This window comes from Mustela erminea, chromosome 11 (assembly GCF_009829155.1).
Source record: "Mustela erminea isolate mMusErm1 chromosome 11, mMusErm1.Pri, whole genome shotgun sequence".
Classification (NCBI taxonomy): domain Eukaryota; kingdom Metazoa; phylum Chordata; class Mammalia; order Carnivora; family Mustelidae; genus Mustela; species Mustela erminea.
In genome coordinates, this window is record NC_045624.1 from 10609242 (window position 1) to 10626351 (window position 17110).

The 17110-nt window shown below is 39.6% G+C and overlaps 2 protein-coding genes across 2 annotated transcripts in view; both read right to left on the reverse strand.

Annotated features, from left to right (window-relative positions):
- Positions 1-903: 903 nt before the first annotated feature.
- LOC116568943 (olfactory receptor 2A5-like) overlaps positions 904-17110 on the reverse strand; it is a 97115-nt gene continuing 80908 nt past the window's right edge. Inside the window, exons 2-3 of the mRNA XM_032304791.1 lie at positions 2387-2446; positions 904-1289 (exon numbers count right to left, since the gene is read on the reverse strand). The gene's annotated coding sequence lies outside the window, so the exon portion shown is untranslated. The remainder of the gene's footprint in view (positions 1290-2386; positions 2447-17110) is intronic.
- Positions 4509-9186, reverse strand: LOC116568941 (olfactory receptor 2A1/2A42-like). Its single transcript, XM_032304788.1, has 2 exons — positions 8262-9186; positions 4509-4537 (listed from the first exon to the last, which is right to left on the reverse strand). The coding sequence occupies exons 1-2, from the start codon at positions 9184-9186 to the stop codon at positions 4509-4511; spliced, it is 954 nt and encodes a 317-aa protein (XP_032160679.1).

Below are 17110 nucleotides of genomic sequence, written 5' to 3' on the forward strand. Positions count from 1 at the left end.
AGACTATATTTCTGTTGTCAACACATTAGGAATATTGGTTATAAATACACATTTTGATAAAAATGAAAAATTAAAAGTTAGCCAGTAATTCCCATAGTATACCATTGGGGTTATCACATAAACAAACATTTAGGAAAATCCTTCAAGAACCTAAATGTCAACATCTCAAAACTCAAAATTGTCAATATTCTGTAAAATTAATCTGAAATAACTTTTGTCTTGATCCTGCTTGCTATTTAAAGAGAGTAACAATGACATAAATACACAAAGGAACTAACATACAGAAAAATGCAGTGAGGATTAATTGAGATGAAAACATCTACTGGCATCAGGCATTTGAGTTCCCTGGACCTTGACCTTTGTACCTTTTATGCGTAAAGTCAAGTCCCGCTCAAATTTGTTGAAAGAGTTCATTTGACTGTAACACAGAAAGAAATCAGCATAAAATGGGTGGATTTAACTGTCTGTCATAGTCAATGACCATAATAGATATTCTGCACAAAAAGCAGAAAATAAGGTTGTGACATGAGCGAATGCGTTTTCAGGATGGCCTGACAAAGATATATTGGTAGAGAATGCAAATGGTAATGTTCTCAATTGTATTTGTTTTCCTTTTTAATTCTTAATTTTTTTTAAGATTTATTTTTCTATTTGAGAGAGAGAGAGGGAGAGAATGAGCAGGGAGGAGGGCAGAAAGAGAGGAAGAGTGAGTACTCAGCAGACTCTGCTGAGCGCGGAGCCAGGGGCAGGGCTCAATCCCAGGACCCTGAGATCATGACCTGAGCTGAAACCAAGAGTTGGACACTTAACCGACTGAGCCACCCAGGCGCCCCTCAGTTGCATTTCTTAACAAATTATGAGTTAAAAGGTCAGAACTGTGTTTGGAATCCTTAACACCCCGAGAAAGAGGCAGAATTTACAAGGGCAATTTTTAGAGATTATTTATGTCATTTGCTCGTGGTATCTTAAGGAACACATAGCTCCTGAAAAGGTGTGATCTTGGTTTCCTCAGACACAGTTGTCTTGGGGCTGCGCCTGTCTGCACGTGGATGCACTTCACATGGGTGGGGGTGAGAGGTGGAGTCACATTGTTGCAAAAGGAGCGTAAGCGTAGGCATTAAAGATGTGTTCCACGTGGAGGGCTGCAGTGGGTGTGAAGCGGGCTGTGTGTCCTGCACAACTGCTCCCCCCATCCCTGTCTGGAAGTGAAGGTCTCCAAGGCCAGGAGGTTGGTGGGGTGATGGGACACAAGGTCTCTGCGTCTCCGCATGGCAGACTCTGCCGTTTACCTGCATAGGGATTAACATGAGTGAGAAGTACACTTTCGATCTGTAAAGTCACTTTCATGTGGGGCCTTATTTATTTACCCATAAATACATTGTGGGGATTAAATAAATGAGGAAAAGCCTGGTAACTCCAAAACTAAAGTATTAGTAGCTTCTAAGATCAATTCACATGGTGAAGAGCATCTCCTTACGGCACAATAAATTGGGTTTTTATTTATGTCAGACAGTTTTGTCTTAGAGTCTGATGAATCACAGTTTACCTGGCGTGTTATTTTGGTTGTTCATTCAAATGATTTCAGTTAATAGGTTACCTTACCCAGACGTTACAGCATAATATTGAACAATGAAGTAAATAGATACAAAAAGGATATTTTCAGAGATGCCTTGGTACAATTTAACATTCCAACAAGATTCTAAACTGCTTTTAATTACTTAATTTATGATTTCACTAAGATATGTGAAAGATATATACTGATAAATATTTGAGAACTTAAGGGACCAGAGGTGTCTTGAGATAAGTTTAAAAAAAAAAAATCTATCAATACACATGCACTGTAAAATTGACAATAAACACAGGGATGCCTCGGTGGCTCAGTTGGTTAAGCTGCTGCCTTTGACTCAGGTCATGATCCCAAGGTCCTGGGATCAAGTCCCCCATTGGGCTCCTTGCTCGGCAGGGAGCCTGCTTCTCTCGCTGCCTCTGCCTGCCTCTCTGCCTGATTGTGTGTACTCTCCTCTCTATCTCTGGCAAATAAATAAAATCTTAAAAAAAAAATTGACAAAAAACACAGAAGTATGTATTTCTCGAGCTTATTTCTAAAAGAAACTTCTATCGATTACTCAGTGTGCATCATCCTTACATTTCACATTTATAAACACACACATGTGGGATACCTGGGTGGCTCAGTTGGTTAAGCGCCTGCCCTCAGCTCAGGTCATGATCCCAGCGTCCTGGGATCAAGTCCCACATCGGGCTCCTTGCTCTGCGGGGAGCCTGCTTCTCCCTCTGCCTCTGCCTGCCACTCTGCCTGCCTGTACTCTCTCTGTCTCTCTGACAAATAAATAAATAAAATCTTAAAAAACAAAACACACACACGTACCCATTGTACCCATGTGTATGCATACAGATGTATGAGTTCAAGAAGAGCTAGAAGTTTCTCCTACAAAATGAAAAATAATATTTTTAAATTTAATTGTTTTTACTTGTATTTTTTTTTATACTACATCATTAGTTTTTGATGTAGTGTTCAATGATTCATTAGTTGCATATAACACCCAGGGCTCATCACAGCACATGCCCTCCTTAAAAAATGACTTAATTTCTTCATTCAAGTATATTTGATAAATAATTTCTACTGTAGCCCATTATAGATAATACTTGTTCTTTTTAATATATTGCATATATACCTGTCCAAACTTGATAAATTGTAGATTATGTGGAATTTTTTAGAATAAATTTCAATTCAAAATCCTTGAACATGTTTCTTTGTGCAATTACATTATTTCACAAAATAAACATGTCAGGGACGCCTGGGTGGCTCAGTTGGTTAAGCGACTGCCTTCGGCTCAGGTCATGATCCCGGAGTCCTGGGATCGAGTCCCACATTGGGCTCTCAGCTCCATGGGGAGTCTGCTTCTCCCTCTGACCTTCTCCCCTCTCATGCTCTCTCTCTCTCTCAAATACATAAATAAAAAATCTTAAAAAAAAAAATAAAATAAACATGTCAGTAATAAATAATAAATATTCTACAAGTTTTTGTTCACTTTTTTCATGGATTTGTATATTACCCTTCTGTTTTATATTTATTAAAATATATTAGGTATACTATTATCCTCTTTCTTAGGATGAATTCTCAGGCCAGTGAAAAATTCAGTCTTACTTTTCTTAAGCCGTAGTTTATTGTAGCTAGGCAGGGCTCCATAGTTCAGGCTGTATGCGGGGGACAGTCTCATATAGTAGTTATAGACATGGTTTTTGGCCTTTGGAACACTTAGGTGAGAGTCTTGCTCTGCCACACTGGCTCTGTGACCCCTGAGGTGTTAACATCTGTGCCTGGATTTTTTTCATTATGAATGAACTCTAATGGTAAAGCTTATCTCTGGGAATTCTTGTAAAGATTAGATTGATATTAATGAATGTGTCCTCATAGAACAGTACTTGATGTGAAATAAGCCATCAATAAATGCAAATTCTTAATATTATTATGCCAGTTATTCAACACCAGACAGAGATCTGGGACCCTTTACAAATGAACAGTAATCTTAATCTTTTCCAACCAGGATAACGAACCTTTTTTTTTTTTTTTTTTTAAAGGGATGACAGTTTATATGGGATGTGTCTTATTCTCTATATCTTATACCATCCATAGTTCCAAGATCATTAATATATACAAACTCTTCATTTATTTGATGTTTACTTTTGAATTCCTACTATGTGCAAGGTTCAGGAATTAATTGTATTCAGTTATTCTCAAAATAATCCATTTAACTGTGTCTTCTAGAAAAAGAAAAAAAAAATCAAAATGCCAGAAGGTTAGAAAAGAGGCACAGAATTAGAAGTACTTATAGATCATCTAGTAAGACACTTTGTTTTACTGGTGGGAAAAACCAATGCACAGAGGAATTAAGTGATTTTTCTAGGGTCACACAGTGACCTGGTAGGATTGGCAGAACCGAGATAGGAACCCGGATGTCCTGTGTCTGAGCCAGGCTTCTGAGGGTGAAACCAGACTGTGCTAACAAATGCACGTCTTCTCGTGGCCCAATGGTGTTACACAAATTAAAAGCAAACAAAAAGCAAGCAGAACAAAACAAAAAACCAAATGAAATTGAAGCAGTGGTCTTGTCAAAATTCATTAAGAAGGGAGGGAAGCTGACCCTTCCATGTGGTCTAGGAAAAGACTTCAGAACTCTGACATGCCCCTGCAACCCCATTCCAACTCTCCTTCCCTTTTCCTCCCTAAGAACCATAGAGTTAACAATGCTTCTCTTTCACATTAACATTCAAAGTGTGGTCTACAGCACCATCAGCAAGATAGAGGAGATTGTTAGAAATGCAAATCTGGGGGTGGGTATTAAGGAGGGCACGGATTGCAGGGAGCACTGGGTGTGGTGCATAAACAACGAATCTTGGAACACCAAGAAGAAATGCAAATCTCTGCCCATCCCATTCATAGCCTGCATTTCTGCAAGATCTTCCTTGATTTGTATGCACACCAACCCTTAACAAAGAATAAACAATCGTCCTACAGGTCAGTGGTTCTCAGTGCCCACTCCACATGCCAAAGACACTGAGGAATCCAATGCTAAATGGCTTGTGAACTAGCTCTCACCTACAGCACCCCATCCTATCATTTTCAGTAGGTGCAACCCCTAATTGTCCACCAACTTGCAAGAAGTGGGAGGGTTCACACCCTCTGCATAGCTGCTCAGCTAGCGCAAGCACCGCCTGGCATAGTATAACCAGAGACTCTCACAACTTGGCATGCTCTTTTTTAAAAGGCTCATATCCTCTGTTCTACATGATAGACATGAATGTACACACTTTTTTTTTATATTAAGGAGGAAATACTTATAATCTGTTTGTAATTCCCCTGCAATCACTGGCCAATGAGACATAATTAATCACTAATATTCCTCCGACAAGGAGAAACTTTTGCAAGAACTGAGTGCATTCAAAACTTAAAGGGACTAATGGACAAGAAGATGTCTAACTTTGAAAGGGTAGTGGCTGCTGTATTTAAGTTAAATATTTTATGATGCTACCTTTTTTTTTTTTTGGATAGTAGTCTAGACTAAATGATCACATATAAGTCTGCAGAAGGTCCTTTATAGGGCGCCTGGGTGGCTCAGTGGGTTAAGCCTCTGCCTTCGGCTCAGGTCATGGTCCCAGGGTCCTGGGATCAAGCCCCACATCGGGCTCTCTGCTCAGCAGGGAGCCTGCTTCCCCCTCTCTGCCTGCCTCTCTGCCTACTTGTGATCTCTCTCTGTCAAATAAATAAATAAAATCTTAAAAAAAAAAAAAAGGTCCCTTACAAAAAGATCACTCACAGTTAATCTAGATTGGATTGACTGGCTCTAAATTCTGATTCCACTACTTGATATTTTTATGACATTGAATATGTTACTTGGTTTTCCAGAACTCGATTTCCCTTCTGAAAATGAAAATACAATAGTTGAAAGTTTTGATGTGAGGATTGCATCTAGAGGATTTAACATAGTGTCTGGTACATAGCCACTACTAAATAAATTTTAGTTGTACTTATTTTATATCATACTCTGTTTTGCAAATAAGAGGAGTTTGGAAAATGTAGAAGTCCTAAGATAGTTTAACGTTGAAGACTGTGTAGTTAATTGATAAAGGTTCATGAATGTACCCAACCAGTGCTTGCTGGGTGCCTCCTAAGGGCTAGGCAGTAGGCTAGTATGGATGAAAAAGTGGCAAACAAATTCCAGTTCCCAGTCTCGGGGAGCTCCCGTCTTACCTGAGAAACTTGAGACCTACCTGAGCAATGTACTATAAATGCCTCTTGGAAGATCATAACAATTTTCAACACCAAAAATGAAATCTAAATTCCTTTGTCTTGGGAAAGGGTTCCTTTAGATAAAATACTATCAAGTATCCATTCTTAATTCTACTCCATCAAAGTGAAACCAAATCATCTGTCTTCTCTTCCACTTTTCTGCTCCCTGCGCAGGTCATGGTCAGGGCCCTCTGCAATCTCTGACCCTTAGAGCCAAGTTCTTCCTTGTTACCACACCCACTATTTACATTTCAGTTTACAGTCAAGGTGCTTCCTCCAGCAAACGAAAGCTTCTGTCTGAAGCCTGACATCCATCAATTGGTATTAGTCACTGGTTTTGTTTCACTGCCTTGATTTCTCTGACCCTTATATCCACAGATAGCTCCAAAGAGGCCATGTTACCCAGTGGTTATGACTATGAGGTCAACAATCTGATTGCCTCAGTTCTATCCTGGACTGGACAATCAACATCTGTGATACTGGGCAAGTTACTCAACCTTCCTGCACTTCAGTTTCCCTAAAGTAAAGTGGGGATCTTGTTTTCTGCCTCAAAGGACTGTTCTGAGGATTAAGTAAATACATATGTAAAGTACACTGACTGGCCGAGAGAGAAAGAGAGAGGGAATATGAGAGAGGGAGGTATTATGGTGTCGTTATCTTGGTGTATTGGTTCTGGGTTTTAGCTCAACTAACTCACCAATCTCAGTAAGAACGGCCTTGATTCTCATCTTCTTTATGTTCTGTGTTCCTCTAAAGTCCAAAGATTTTTGTGACTCTGACCTTAGGAGTCATTGTCCTTGACAATCAGGTTCTCATAAATGATCTTATCTTCTAGGCCTTATAGAGCACAGATCAGCTCACTGTGGCACATGAGGCTGGAAATACACCCTCCTTTATGTAATGCATCCATCTTTGGGATAATTTGGCTTTGTTCTTTATTGATGACCCTGATGTTGGTATAGACAATGCACATTGTTGTGGTTAAGTACTGAGGCTTAATTTCACCACAACAGACTGTTGTCTGAGTCAGACTGTCAAGGCAAAATCCTAACATTTGTTAGTTTCTGGTATGTAGGTATATGACAGAGTGATAATGGGACCTTCTTCATGGCTTTGTTATGATGACTAAATGAGATGGTGCGTGGAAAGTGCTATCAATACACAGTGTAGAGCACTGGGAGAGCAATTAACCAAAATGTTACTCTTATAAAAATCCATTTTGTTTTTATATTCAGTAAACTCTGCTGCCCACGCATAATAATTAAGAATTGGGCTGAGTAATTAAGACTGGATGCAAGTGGGCATCCTAGTCTCAAGACGGGTTAGAAAGTCGATTTCAGGAGTGCTTGGGGGGGGTCGGTAGGTTAAGTGTCCCCCTATGGATTTCAGCCCAGGTCATGATCTGTCTTGGAATCAGGCCCCCTGCTCCTCCTCCCACTTGCACTCTCTCTCTCTCTCTGTCCATCTCTCTCAAATAAATAAATAAAATATTTTTAAAAGGGTGGATTTTTAAAGTAACAGCCTCCAAAGCCACCTGAAATGTAGAGGAGTCACTCCTCATCATTGGATCTGTACTGCAGAATGAATCAGTAAAAACCAATCCGATACCAAAATGGAACAGCCGGCTACACTATAACCAGAAAACTACATATCGAGATAGTCTGCATATCTACATCATTTATAGATCAACACTCAAAAGTTTCTGAAGAATCCACAAACAGCCCAAATTATATTCTTTGATACCTCTTATCAGCCTGTTCATGGAAAGAAGGGCCAGTTTGGCTCCTCTGCTAGCTACTAATAATCAGTTTATCTCTGAAGCTGTGACACTGTTCTCATGTTGTCTACAGATTTTTTTCTTCTTCTCTCCTTTGTCCTATATATTTTACATTAATTTTGATCCTTCACTCAGCCTGCTCATTTACTTCCTGAATCAATAATTTCATCCCAAATTTCTCACCATCATGCAACACGCTAAATACATATCTCTCTGAGTTATTCTTTTACAGTTATCTTTAACAGGGCAAGTATGATTTTAGGAGAATGGATAAGTATGCCTGTGGGTTTGGGAGATGACTGTTCTTCATAGCAGCTTTTTTTTTTTTCTTCCAAACCTTATAATACATGCAGTTAGTGAATTTAAATACTTAGGCTAGAGAGGTAGATATAGTGTATTCAACTTCTGGGGCCCAGAAAATGAATTAAAATAATTTTTAATAACACAGATATTAAATTCAATGAGCAACAAAAGAAAAAAATCGTATCTGATAAAATCACACTTGCAAGATAATCAATGAATGTAACATATCAAAAATTTTTCATTCAAAGGAAGAGGGAGGTCTCGCTCTTGTGTCCTTTGGACACATCTAAGATGAGAGAAGTGAAATTTTCTGGATTTAGGCAGCAATCAAACACTTAGGCTGGTGATTTCAATGTCATTCCAATTGGGAATGACCTTCCTTGCACATTGCTCTTCTCAGAGCATTTTTGACCTCAGCATTTCTCAAGCTGTAGATCAGCGGGTTCAGCATAGGGTTGAAAAGACTATAAAACAAGAAAAGGATCTTCTGCTGCTCCTCAGGATGGTGGGATTTGGGGGCCATGTACATGACAATGGCGCTGCCAAAGAAGAGCCCCACCACACACAGGTGGGAGGAGCAGGTGGAGAAGGCCTTTCTGCGGCCTTCCCCGGACTGGATCCTTATGATGGCCAACAGGATGCGTGAGTAGGACACCAGCACCAAGCAGAGGGGCCCGACTAAGATAAACATACAGGCAACAAAGATGACCACTTTGTTGAGCTGCGTGTCAGCACAGGCCAGCTTGAGGACAGACAGGATTTCGCAGAAGAAGTGGTTGACTTCATGCGGCCCACAGAAGGGCAGCCTCAGGATGAGAGCCACATGGACCAGGGCGAGCAGGGAGCCGCAGGCCCAGGAGGTCGTCACTAGGGTGAAGCAGCCCCTCCAACTCATGATGGCAGAATACCGGAGGGGGTGGCAGATGGCCACATACCGATCATAGGACATCACCACCAGGAGAAGACATTCTGTCAGAGCAAAAGTCAAAAAGAGAAAGGTCTGTGTCAAGCAGCCAGCAAAGGAGATGGGCTTGTCTGGCTTCAGGAGGTTCACCAGCATCTGGGGCACGGTGTTGCAGGCATAGGCTATGTCGACGATGGCCAGATGGGAGAGGAAGAAGTACATGGGGGTGTGCAGTCGGGAGTCCAGCGAGATGAGCCCCAGGATGATGCCATTCCCCAGCAGGGTGCAGGCATAGAACAGGGAGAAGAGCCCAAAAAGGAATATGTGAATCTTCGGACCAAGACGAAATCCCAGTAGGATGAATTCTGTAACCATTGTTTGATTTTTCTCCATTTTACTATTAAAGAGAGAACCAGATAGCTATGGGACACAATGGTTTTAAAACAACTCTTTTATTTATTGTTTCATAAATTTTTGGTGTGTGCAAAATTATTAAGAAACAACTTTATTTAAGAACTCACTGAATTTATAAAGAAGGAAGAAAGGAAAGTAAGAAAGAATCATTTACCTATTTAAACAAATTTAAATTATGAGTCTGTCTTTAAGCTAAATTCTTAATCCGACATCTAGTTTTATAGAAGGGGAATATGTTTCCAGTGATTACCTACATTGAGCCATTGACACTGAGATGGAATAGAAAGTAATCATGAAATATGGATTGCCTCAGAGCTACGTATGTACAAATTGTGAGAGAATTAATGTACAGGGAAAATAATCAGTAACAGAGGAGCTTTCAGTGAGATTGGTCCTGGAAAAGAAATTAATTTTAATTATTTCAGCTGAAATCATGGTTGAGCTACTCTCAGAATCTAAATTCTGTGTTCATGGATTAGAACTGATATTCTTAAAATGTCCATACTACTCAAAACCATCTGTAGATTCAATGCAATCCATATCAAGAATCCAATGACATTTTTATTGAAGTAGAAAAAAAATTCAAAAATTAAGGGCCCCCCAAAGACCTTGTATTGTCAAAGCAATTCTGAGAAAAAAGAAAGCAAGATTTCAAGCTGTATATTAAAGCTATAGTAGTCAAAGTAATATTATACTGGCATAAAAACAGACACGCAGACCAGTGAAAAAAAATCAAGAGCCCAGAAATAAACTCACACAAATATGATCCACTAATATTTGACAAAGGAGCCAAGAGTACCCAATGGAGAAAAGACATTCTCTTCAACAAATAGAGCTAGAATAATAGGGTATTTGCATATAAAAGAATGAAATTAGACCCCCTTCCTCACACGGTTCACAAAAATTAACTCAAAATGGATGAAAGATCTAAACATAAGACCAAAACCCATAAAAGTCCTGGGAGAAAACATAGGAGAAAAGCTCCTTGACATGCACTTTGGCAATAATTTTTTAATTTTTTAAAAAAGATTTATTTACTTATTTTACAGAGAGTAGGGGAAGGGGCAGAAAGAGAGGGAGAGAGTCTCAAGCAGATTCCTGGCTGAGCGCGGAGCCGAGTGCAGGGCTCAGTCTCGGACCCTGGGATCATGAGTCTAGTGCATAATAGACTAAGCCACCCAGGCACCCCAACAATGATTTTTAAATATAACACCTAAAGCACAAGCAACGAAATAAAAATAAATAAGTGGGATTATATCAGACTAAAAACTTCTGTACAGCAAAAGAAATGATCAACAAAATGAAAAGACAATCTATGAAAAGAGAAAAAATATCTGCAAACCATATATTTGATGAGGGGTTAGTATCGAAAATATATGAAGAACTAATACATCTCAGTAGCAAAAACAAGAAGACCTAAACAAATCCTCCCAAATAATCACATCAAAATGGGCAAAGAAGCTGAGTAGACTTTTTTTTAAAGATGACGTACAGTTAGCCCACAAATACATGGAAAGGTATTCAGTATCGCTAATCCTAAGAGAAATGCAGATCGAACCCACCGTAAGCTAGTCATCACACCTGTCAGAATGGTGGCATTAAAAAGACAGGAGTTAACAGAGGAGGAGAGGGAGCCCTTGTGCATGGTTGGTGGGAATGTAAATCGGTGCATTCACTAAAGAAGATGGCATGGAAGTTACTTAAAAAATTACAGATAGTATTACCATACGACCCGGCAACTTCACTTCTGGGAACGGACCTGGACGAGGACACGATGAAGAAGAGCTATTTGCAGCCTCACACTCAATAGGAGAGCATTATGCGGAGTCCAGTAAATCAGACAGAGAACGCAAATACTGTATGGTCTTACTTATACGTGGGATCTAAAACGAACGAACAAGCAAAACCAAACTCGTAGGGAAAAACGGTCTGACCTGTGATTACCAGAGGAGGCAGGTGGGCGGAGAGGGAATCGGAGGAAGGGGGTCGGAGGTTCTGATTTCACGTTAACCAAACAAGTACTGGGGATGTCAGGTACAACATGATGACGAGAGTTAACAATGACGTGTGGTATGGTTGAAAGTTGTCACCAGAGTAAACGCTGAGAGTTCTCATTCCAAAATGGAAGATTTGCTTTTTTTTTTTAAAGACTTATTTATTTATTTGACAGAGAGAGAGAGAGAGAGAGAGAGAGGGTCACAAGTAGGCAGAGAGGCAGGCAGAGAGAGAGGGGGAAGCAGGCTCTCCACGGAGCAGAGAGCCCGATGTGGGGCTCGATCCCAGGACCCTGAGATCATGACCAGAGCCGAAGGCAGAGGCTTAACCCGCTGAGCCACCCAGGCACCCCGGAAGATTTGCTTTTTTATTTCATTTTGTATCTATATGACATGATAAATGTTAACTAGATTTACTGTGGTAATCATTTCATAATCCTTGTAAGTCAAATTCTTGTGCTTGTATACTTTACTTTTTATTTATTTGAGAGAGAGAGAGAGAGAATGAGGGAGAAAGAGCACAAGCAGGGGGAGGAGCAGAGGGAGAAGCAGACTCCCAGGCCAGGGCTTGATCCCAGGACCCTGGGGTTATGATCTGAGCTGAAGGCAGACACTTAACTGACTAAGCCACCCAGGCACTACTTGTACTTGTACACTTTAAATTTATATAGTACTATATTTCAATTTTATCTCAGTAACACTGGAAAAGAATTTTTTTTAAAAAGTCATAGGCTGGGGGCCTGGGGGGCTCGGTGGGTTAAGCCTCTGCGTTCAGCTCAGGTCATGCATGATCTCAAGGTCCTGGGATCGAGCCCCGCATTGGGCTCTCTGCTCAGCGGGGAGCCTGCTTCCCCCTCTTTCTCCACCTGCCTCTCTGCCTACTTGTGATCTCTCAATCTCTCTCTGTCAAATAAATAAATAAAATCTTAAAAAAAAAAATAAAAGGTCATAGCCTGGAATGAATAGGGAGAGGAAATATAATCATCTTGGTGTTAATTCAATCCTTCATATTTGTAACATGCATTTTAACAGAGACCCAAAACATAAGAAGTTCTATTTAAACCAAAAACTCGTGACTGACCGCAGCACACTTCCTAAGTCGCTACCAGAAACAAAGTATCGACATTGGTAATTCAGTTTGCCTACTGAGAAATGGACATACCAACAAGTTAGTGTTAAAATCCTTGGCCTATAAGTTTTATCATCGACTTGATAAACGGGAAAGTACCAGGAAATATTTGACTGGAGAGTTGTGGGAGCCTCCACAAGCCCAGCCAAGGTGCTTTGATACAATCTCAGAGTGGAAGGATGCGACAGTGAGAGCCAAGCATAGTCACGTGTGTGGCTTACCCGTCTGGAGACAGGCTGTGGGAGAAAGAAAGGGGACGATCAGTATGGAGCATAGACACAAGGTCAGAGAGGCAGCATTTGCCTGTGCATCTTTAATGCCTTTTAGGGACAGAAGCCTGACCAACTGTCACGGTGACCCAGCCTAGATGGACAGCATGGTGACCAGCACTCCTATTCGGAGAGATCTCTGATTAGGCTCTCTTGCTTTAATTTCATGTTCACCAATCAAAACATTAGGCAATAAATTATGTTTTTGAATAGATATTTCCACAAAGAAGGGCTGCGTTGATCAGCAAAGGTCTTTGTTTGTTATACAGCCTCATCTTGAGTTTTAATGATGCGAACATTTAGATCCTTTAGCTTACGCACTGTCCCACTGTGCTGCAGATTCCATGATGCAGTTCCTGAACAGAATTTCCAAAGCTGGATCGACAAGTGAGGACCAGATCCCAGACCTGGGTCACCTCACCGAAGTAAGACCCAGGAAAAGAAACTGAACCTTTCTGAACAGAACAGATGAGATATCTGTTTTCTTATAAGCATTATTGATAAATTATCAAATCATCCGGATATAAAAGTAATTATATATATAACAATATATTAAAATATATTGTTATATATAAATACATTGTTATATAAAGAATTGTTATATATATAACAATATATTGTTATCTATATATTAAAATATATAAAACAACATATTAAAAATTCCTCATATGTGACTAGGGTTTATTTGATTTTAGGTTAATATTAACAATTTCTGTGCTTAACAAACCTTCTAAGTTTATTTTTTAAATACACAGGCATAGGAAAATATTTGGCTGTGAGAAACATTCAAAACTACCCACTTATATAATAGTAATTTCTTTTTCTAATTTTCCTTTATTCTCTCAACATGAAAACCTAAATGAAAAAAGAAATAGAGTATAAACCATGGTTTTCTGACAGCTAAATTTAAGACAAAAAGGAGGCTAGAGTACATTAGTATTCTTTCAATACAGTAGTTCTGTTTCAAATTTTATTTCTTTTAAAGTGGTGGAATAGACTTGTTAATTTTTATATGCTTGCAGTTAATAAACGTTTGTCAAAGGGACAAATAAATGAGTACAAATGAACAAATGTCTAACTATTGATTTCTTTATATTAGATTTGATTTCCTTTAAAATTTATAAAATATCATATTCCTGCCAAGTTCAGCCTATTCCTCCCAAAGGAAGTAAGGTATAGCAATTCAGAAGAATTGCACCTCTGTAGATATGTATTAAAACTGATTGTTAAAAATTTGATAAAACTAACTGAAAGATTTGCAAAGTATTTTAAATAATTAAATTACACTTAATAATTAAATATACTTGTCTTTTATCTATTTTTTATTTTATTTGATATCTATCTGACATGTATCAGTTAAAAACAGTCAAATGAGATGCAAACAGATTAAATTTCTTCTGGGCTGGTTGGGAGTTTAGGTGGTGGCTCAACACCGTGAGGTGTTCCAGGTCCAAATGTCACCTTTGGGCACAAGAGGCACATGAATTTATCTATGCACAATTTCAGAATTTCAAAAGTGGTACACTGTTGTCTGGTTAATGAATAATCAGGCAAAACTAAGTTCTAAAATAAATATCTAAGAAGGAAATCATGTCCTATATAAACATCAGAACTGGATAGAACCTATGTTTTAAAAAGTACATCTTTTGGGGAGGCGAGCTGGCAAGTTCTCTTCTAAAGTAGTGGACTTGGGTGAAGCTGAATTCCTGAAATAATCACCTATTGTGAATTCATAGCTCTGCTGAAGTGTAGGGCTGCTTACCTACAAGTAGTGAGGAAAAACTGGAAACATTCATTTTATTGCTTATATAGTTATAAGCCAAGATTTTGCCAAGTCGTCTTATGGAATAAGGGTTGAAAGGATAAGTGATTTTTCTGGATAGAAGAACCACTGTGAATCGTAAAGAACTGAGTGAGTTTCATGTAATGATAACCTATTTGAGAATCTGTTAAAGGTTAATAGAAAAAGATATACATTAAACATAAAAATCCTATAGAAAGAAGATTCAAGGTGTTACCGCCTAGATCGTCTTCCTCCCACCTCCCATGCCATCATATAACACTTTGGTTCCTTTCTATACTTTTCTCATCGCCCCTGCAAAAACAAATCTTCTAAGCTATGAAAAAGCTAACATTTACACATATTTACTGAATACATTCTAGCTGTCCTTAATGCTAAGCTTAATGAGACATAAGCATATGACATAGATTTAGTATCCATTTGGCTTCCTCTTCCATTGCGATATGTATCTCATAGACTTCGTATGAACTACGCCTGTGCTGACAATAAGTAAATGCATAATTCATACAATAACCAACATGTTAATTTTCCTGATATAACATCATTCTGTAATATAACCTATTGTCATTTTCTTTGGCTAGGAAGATTATTCCGTATGTTCTATCTACATCTATCTATCTATCTATCATCTATCATCTATCTATCATTTTGAGAATGAGAGAGAAGGAGAGAAAACATGAATGGGACAGAGGGAGAGAGAGAGAGAATCTTAAGCAGGCACCCATCCAAGTGCAGAGCCTGGTTCAGGGCTCAGTTTCATGATCCTGAAATCATGATCTGAGGCAAAATCAAGAGTCAGACACAACCAGCTGAATCACCCAGGTACCCCTCCTTATGTTCTATATAAATCCATGACACAGAATGTCTTACTCCTTTTGTTGTGCCATCTTTTTCAAGTGTAGGTCTATTACAAGGATATTTCTCCACCAATGTAACAAATCAACAAATCCTAAATGACGTTATATAATTTGTCTATAAAATGTGCATGTCAATTTCCCCTGAAACTATTCCTATAGAATGTAAGAGGAGCATATAGGTTTAGGATTAACAAAAAATAATTATTTCTCTTTCTAACACTTAAATAAAGATTGGCAGAAACAGACTGATAGTCCACAAAAGGATAGCTCCTACCCCATCTACCAGACATTAATGATAAACACAGTGTAACCCAGTTTGCTCCCACATTTGGACTCAAGGACCTCAGAAAGGAAAAGCACCTAAAGGTTGGGCAGGATCCTGCTTTCTGGGAGCTTCTGTGGGAACTGCAGAACCCTCACTTCTCTGCTTGATCAGAAATGTGGCAGAATCCTCAGAAAAGGAGCTTTTATTCTCTGATGGCCTCAGCCTAGTCGGTAGCTCCTGAGGGTTCCCTGGAGGGGTGAGCCGTGAGATGCGTGCCAGCCCACCTGCACTGGGAAGGGGGGACAAAGCCGTTCTCTACCTCTGCTCTCATCCTCAGCAGGACCCGTGATTAGACCACACAGCCAGCCACAGAGCACACCTCTGAGACAACATCAGTCATTACAGTCCCTGAGTACTTGGTGTTATTAGAGTTCATGAACCCCAGCCCTGTCCTAATTCCCAAACGGGCAGATGGTTCAGGTGAACCTGAAAGGAAGCAGAACCAGTGTGATGGTGAAGCAGCTCCAGGCCTTCCCCTCGGTCCTTCCCCTTCTCCCCACTGCCATCTGGGCCCCTTGGGGAGGAGTAGAAGCCAGAAGAGAGGACCCTGAAACATCGGCTGGTTGCAAGCAACAAGTCAAGGTGCGGAGATGCTGGAGAGAACAGGTTACGGAGTCCAAGGAGAGCCCAGGTGTCCCAGTGGGGCTCATTAGAACACGCCTGAGGAAGAGTTTTGTAGGGCACAAGCCACCCAGGTAGGTCAACCTCGGAAGCATTCTCTAGTCTCTGCTCTGAAATGAGGAGCTTCCAGGTCCAGACCCTCAGGGAAGGGGACGAGAGAACCTTCTCTAAGGCAGCTTCCCCTTCAAGCTTCCTGGGAGCTACCTATGATCTTGTCATGTTTATTTATATTCCACTGTTTTCTTGTACTGGATGTAAGGAGACCAAGATGTTATTTGGGAAATCTCTTATCAGTCAATCATGTGATTTACAAAGCAATTAGTTCATTACAGTGTCTCTTGCTGGGGTTCTCATGAACACTTGGGGAAAACTGGTCACAATTATCAAGTTTGGAGAACATATCCACTCTGGGAAAAAACACACATTCAGGGACACCAAAAAAATGGCTCTTAATCATGTGAAAATCCTGGTGCACACTAGGCAATCTATAAATACCGGGACCTTGTTTTTTATATGTTTCAGGTGACTTGCAGAAAATGTGGAAATCTGGAAACTGACATATAAAAAATAGCAAACTGAAATTCTTGAAAACAATAGGATATAGTTCTCTAGTTTATGTACGGCACAATCATCTGTTATACAAAAGTAAAAACTTTGAACTAAGACAATAAGGAAATTAAATATAAATGTTTATGATATCAAACATTAACTTTGGGAAATGCATCATCTCAAAATTACATGCATTGCTATAACTTGTGGACAACTTCTAAACGTGGTCAGAGGAGGGGCACCTGGCTAGCTCAGTGTGTAGGGTATAGGAGGAATCTTTATTTTGGGGTCATGAGTTCAAGCCCCATGTTGGATATAGAGCTTACCTTTAAAAATAAAAAGTGGTCAGGGGCACCTG

What these genes read in the sequence shown, in the direction of transcription:
- LOC116568941 (XM_032304788.1), bottom strand. Translation starts at nt 9,186, where the DNA reads ATGGAGAAAAATCAAACAATGGTTACAGAATTCATCCTACTGGGATTT. An exon ending in AGCAATGTGCAAGGAAGGTC is followed by an intron (nt 4,538 to 8,261) that starts ATTCCCAATTGG and finishes AGAACCACTGAC; the next exon opens with CTGTAGGACGATTGTTTATT.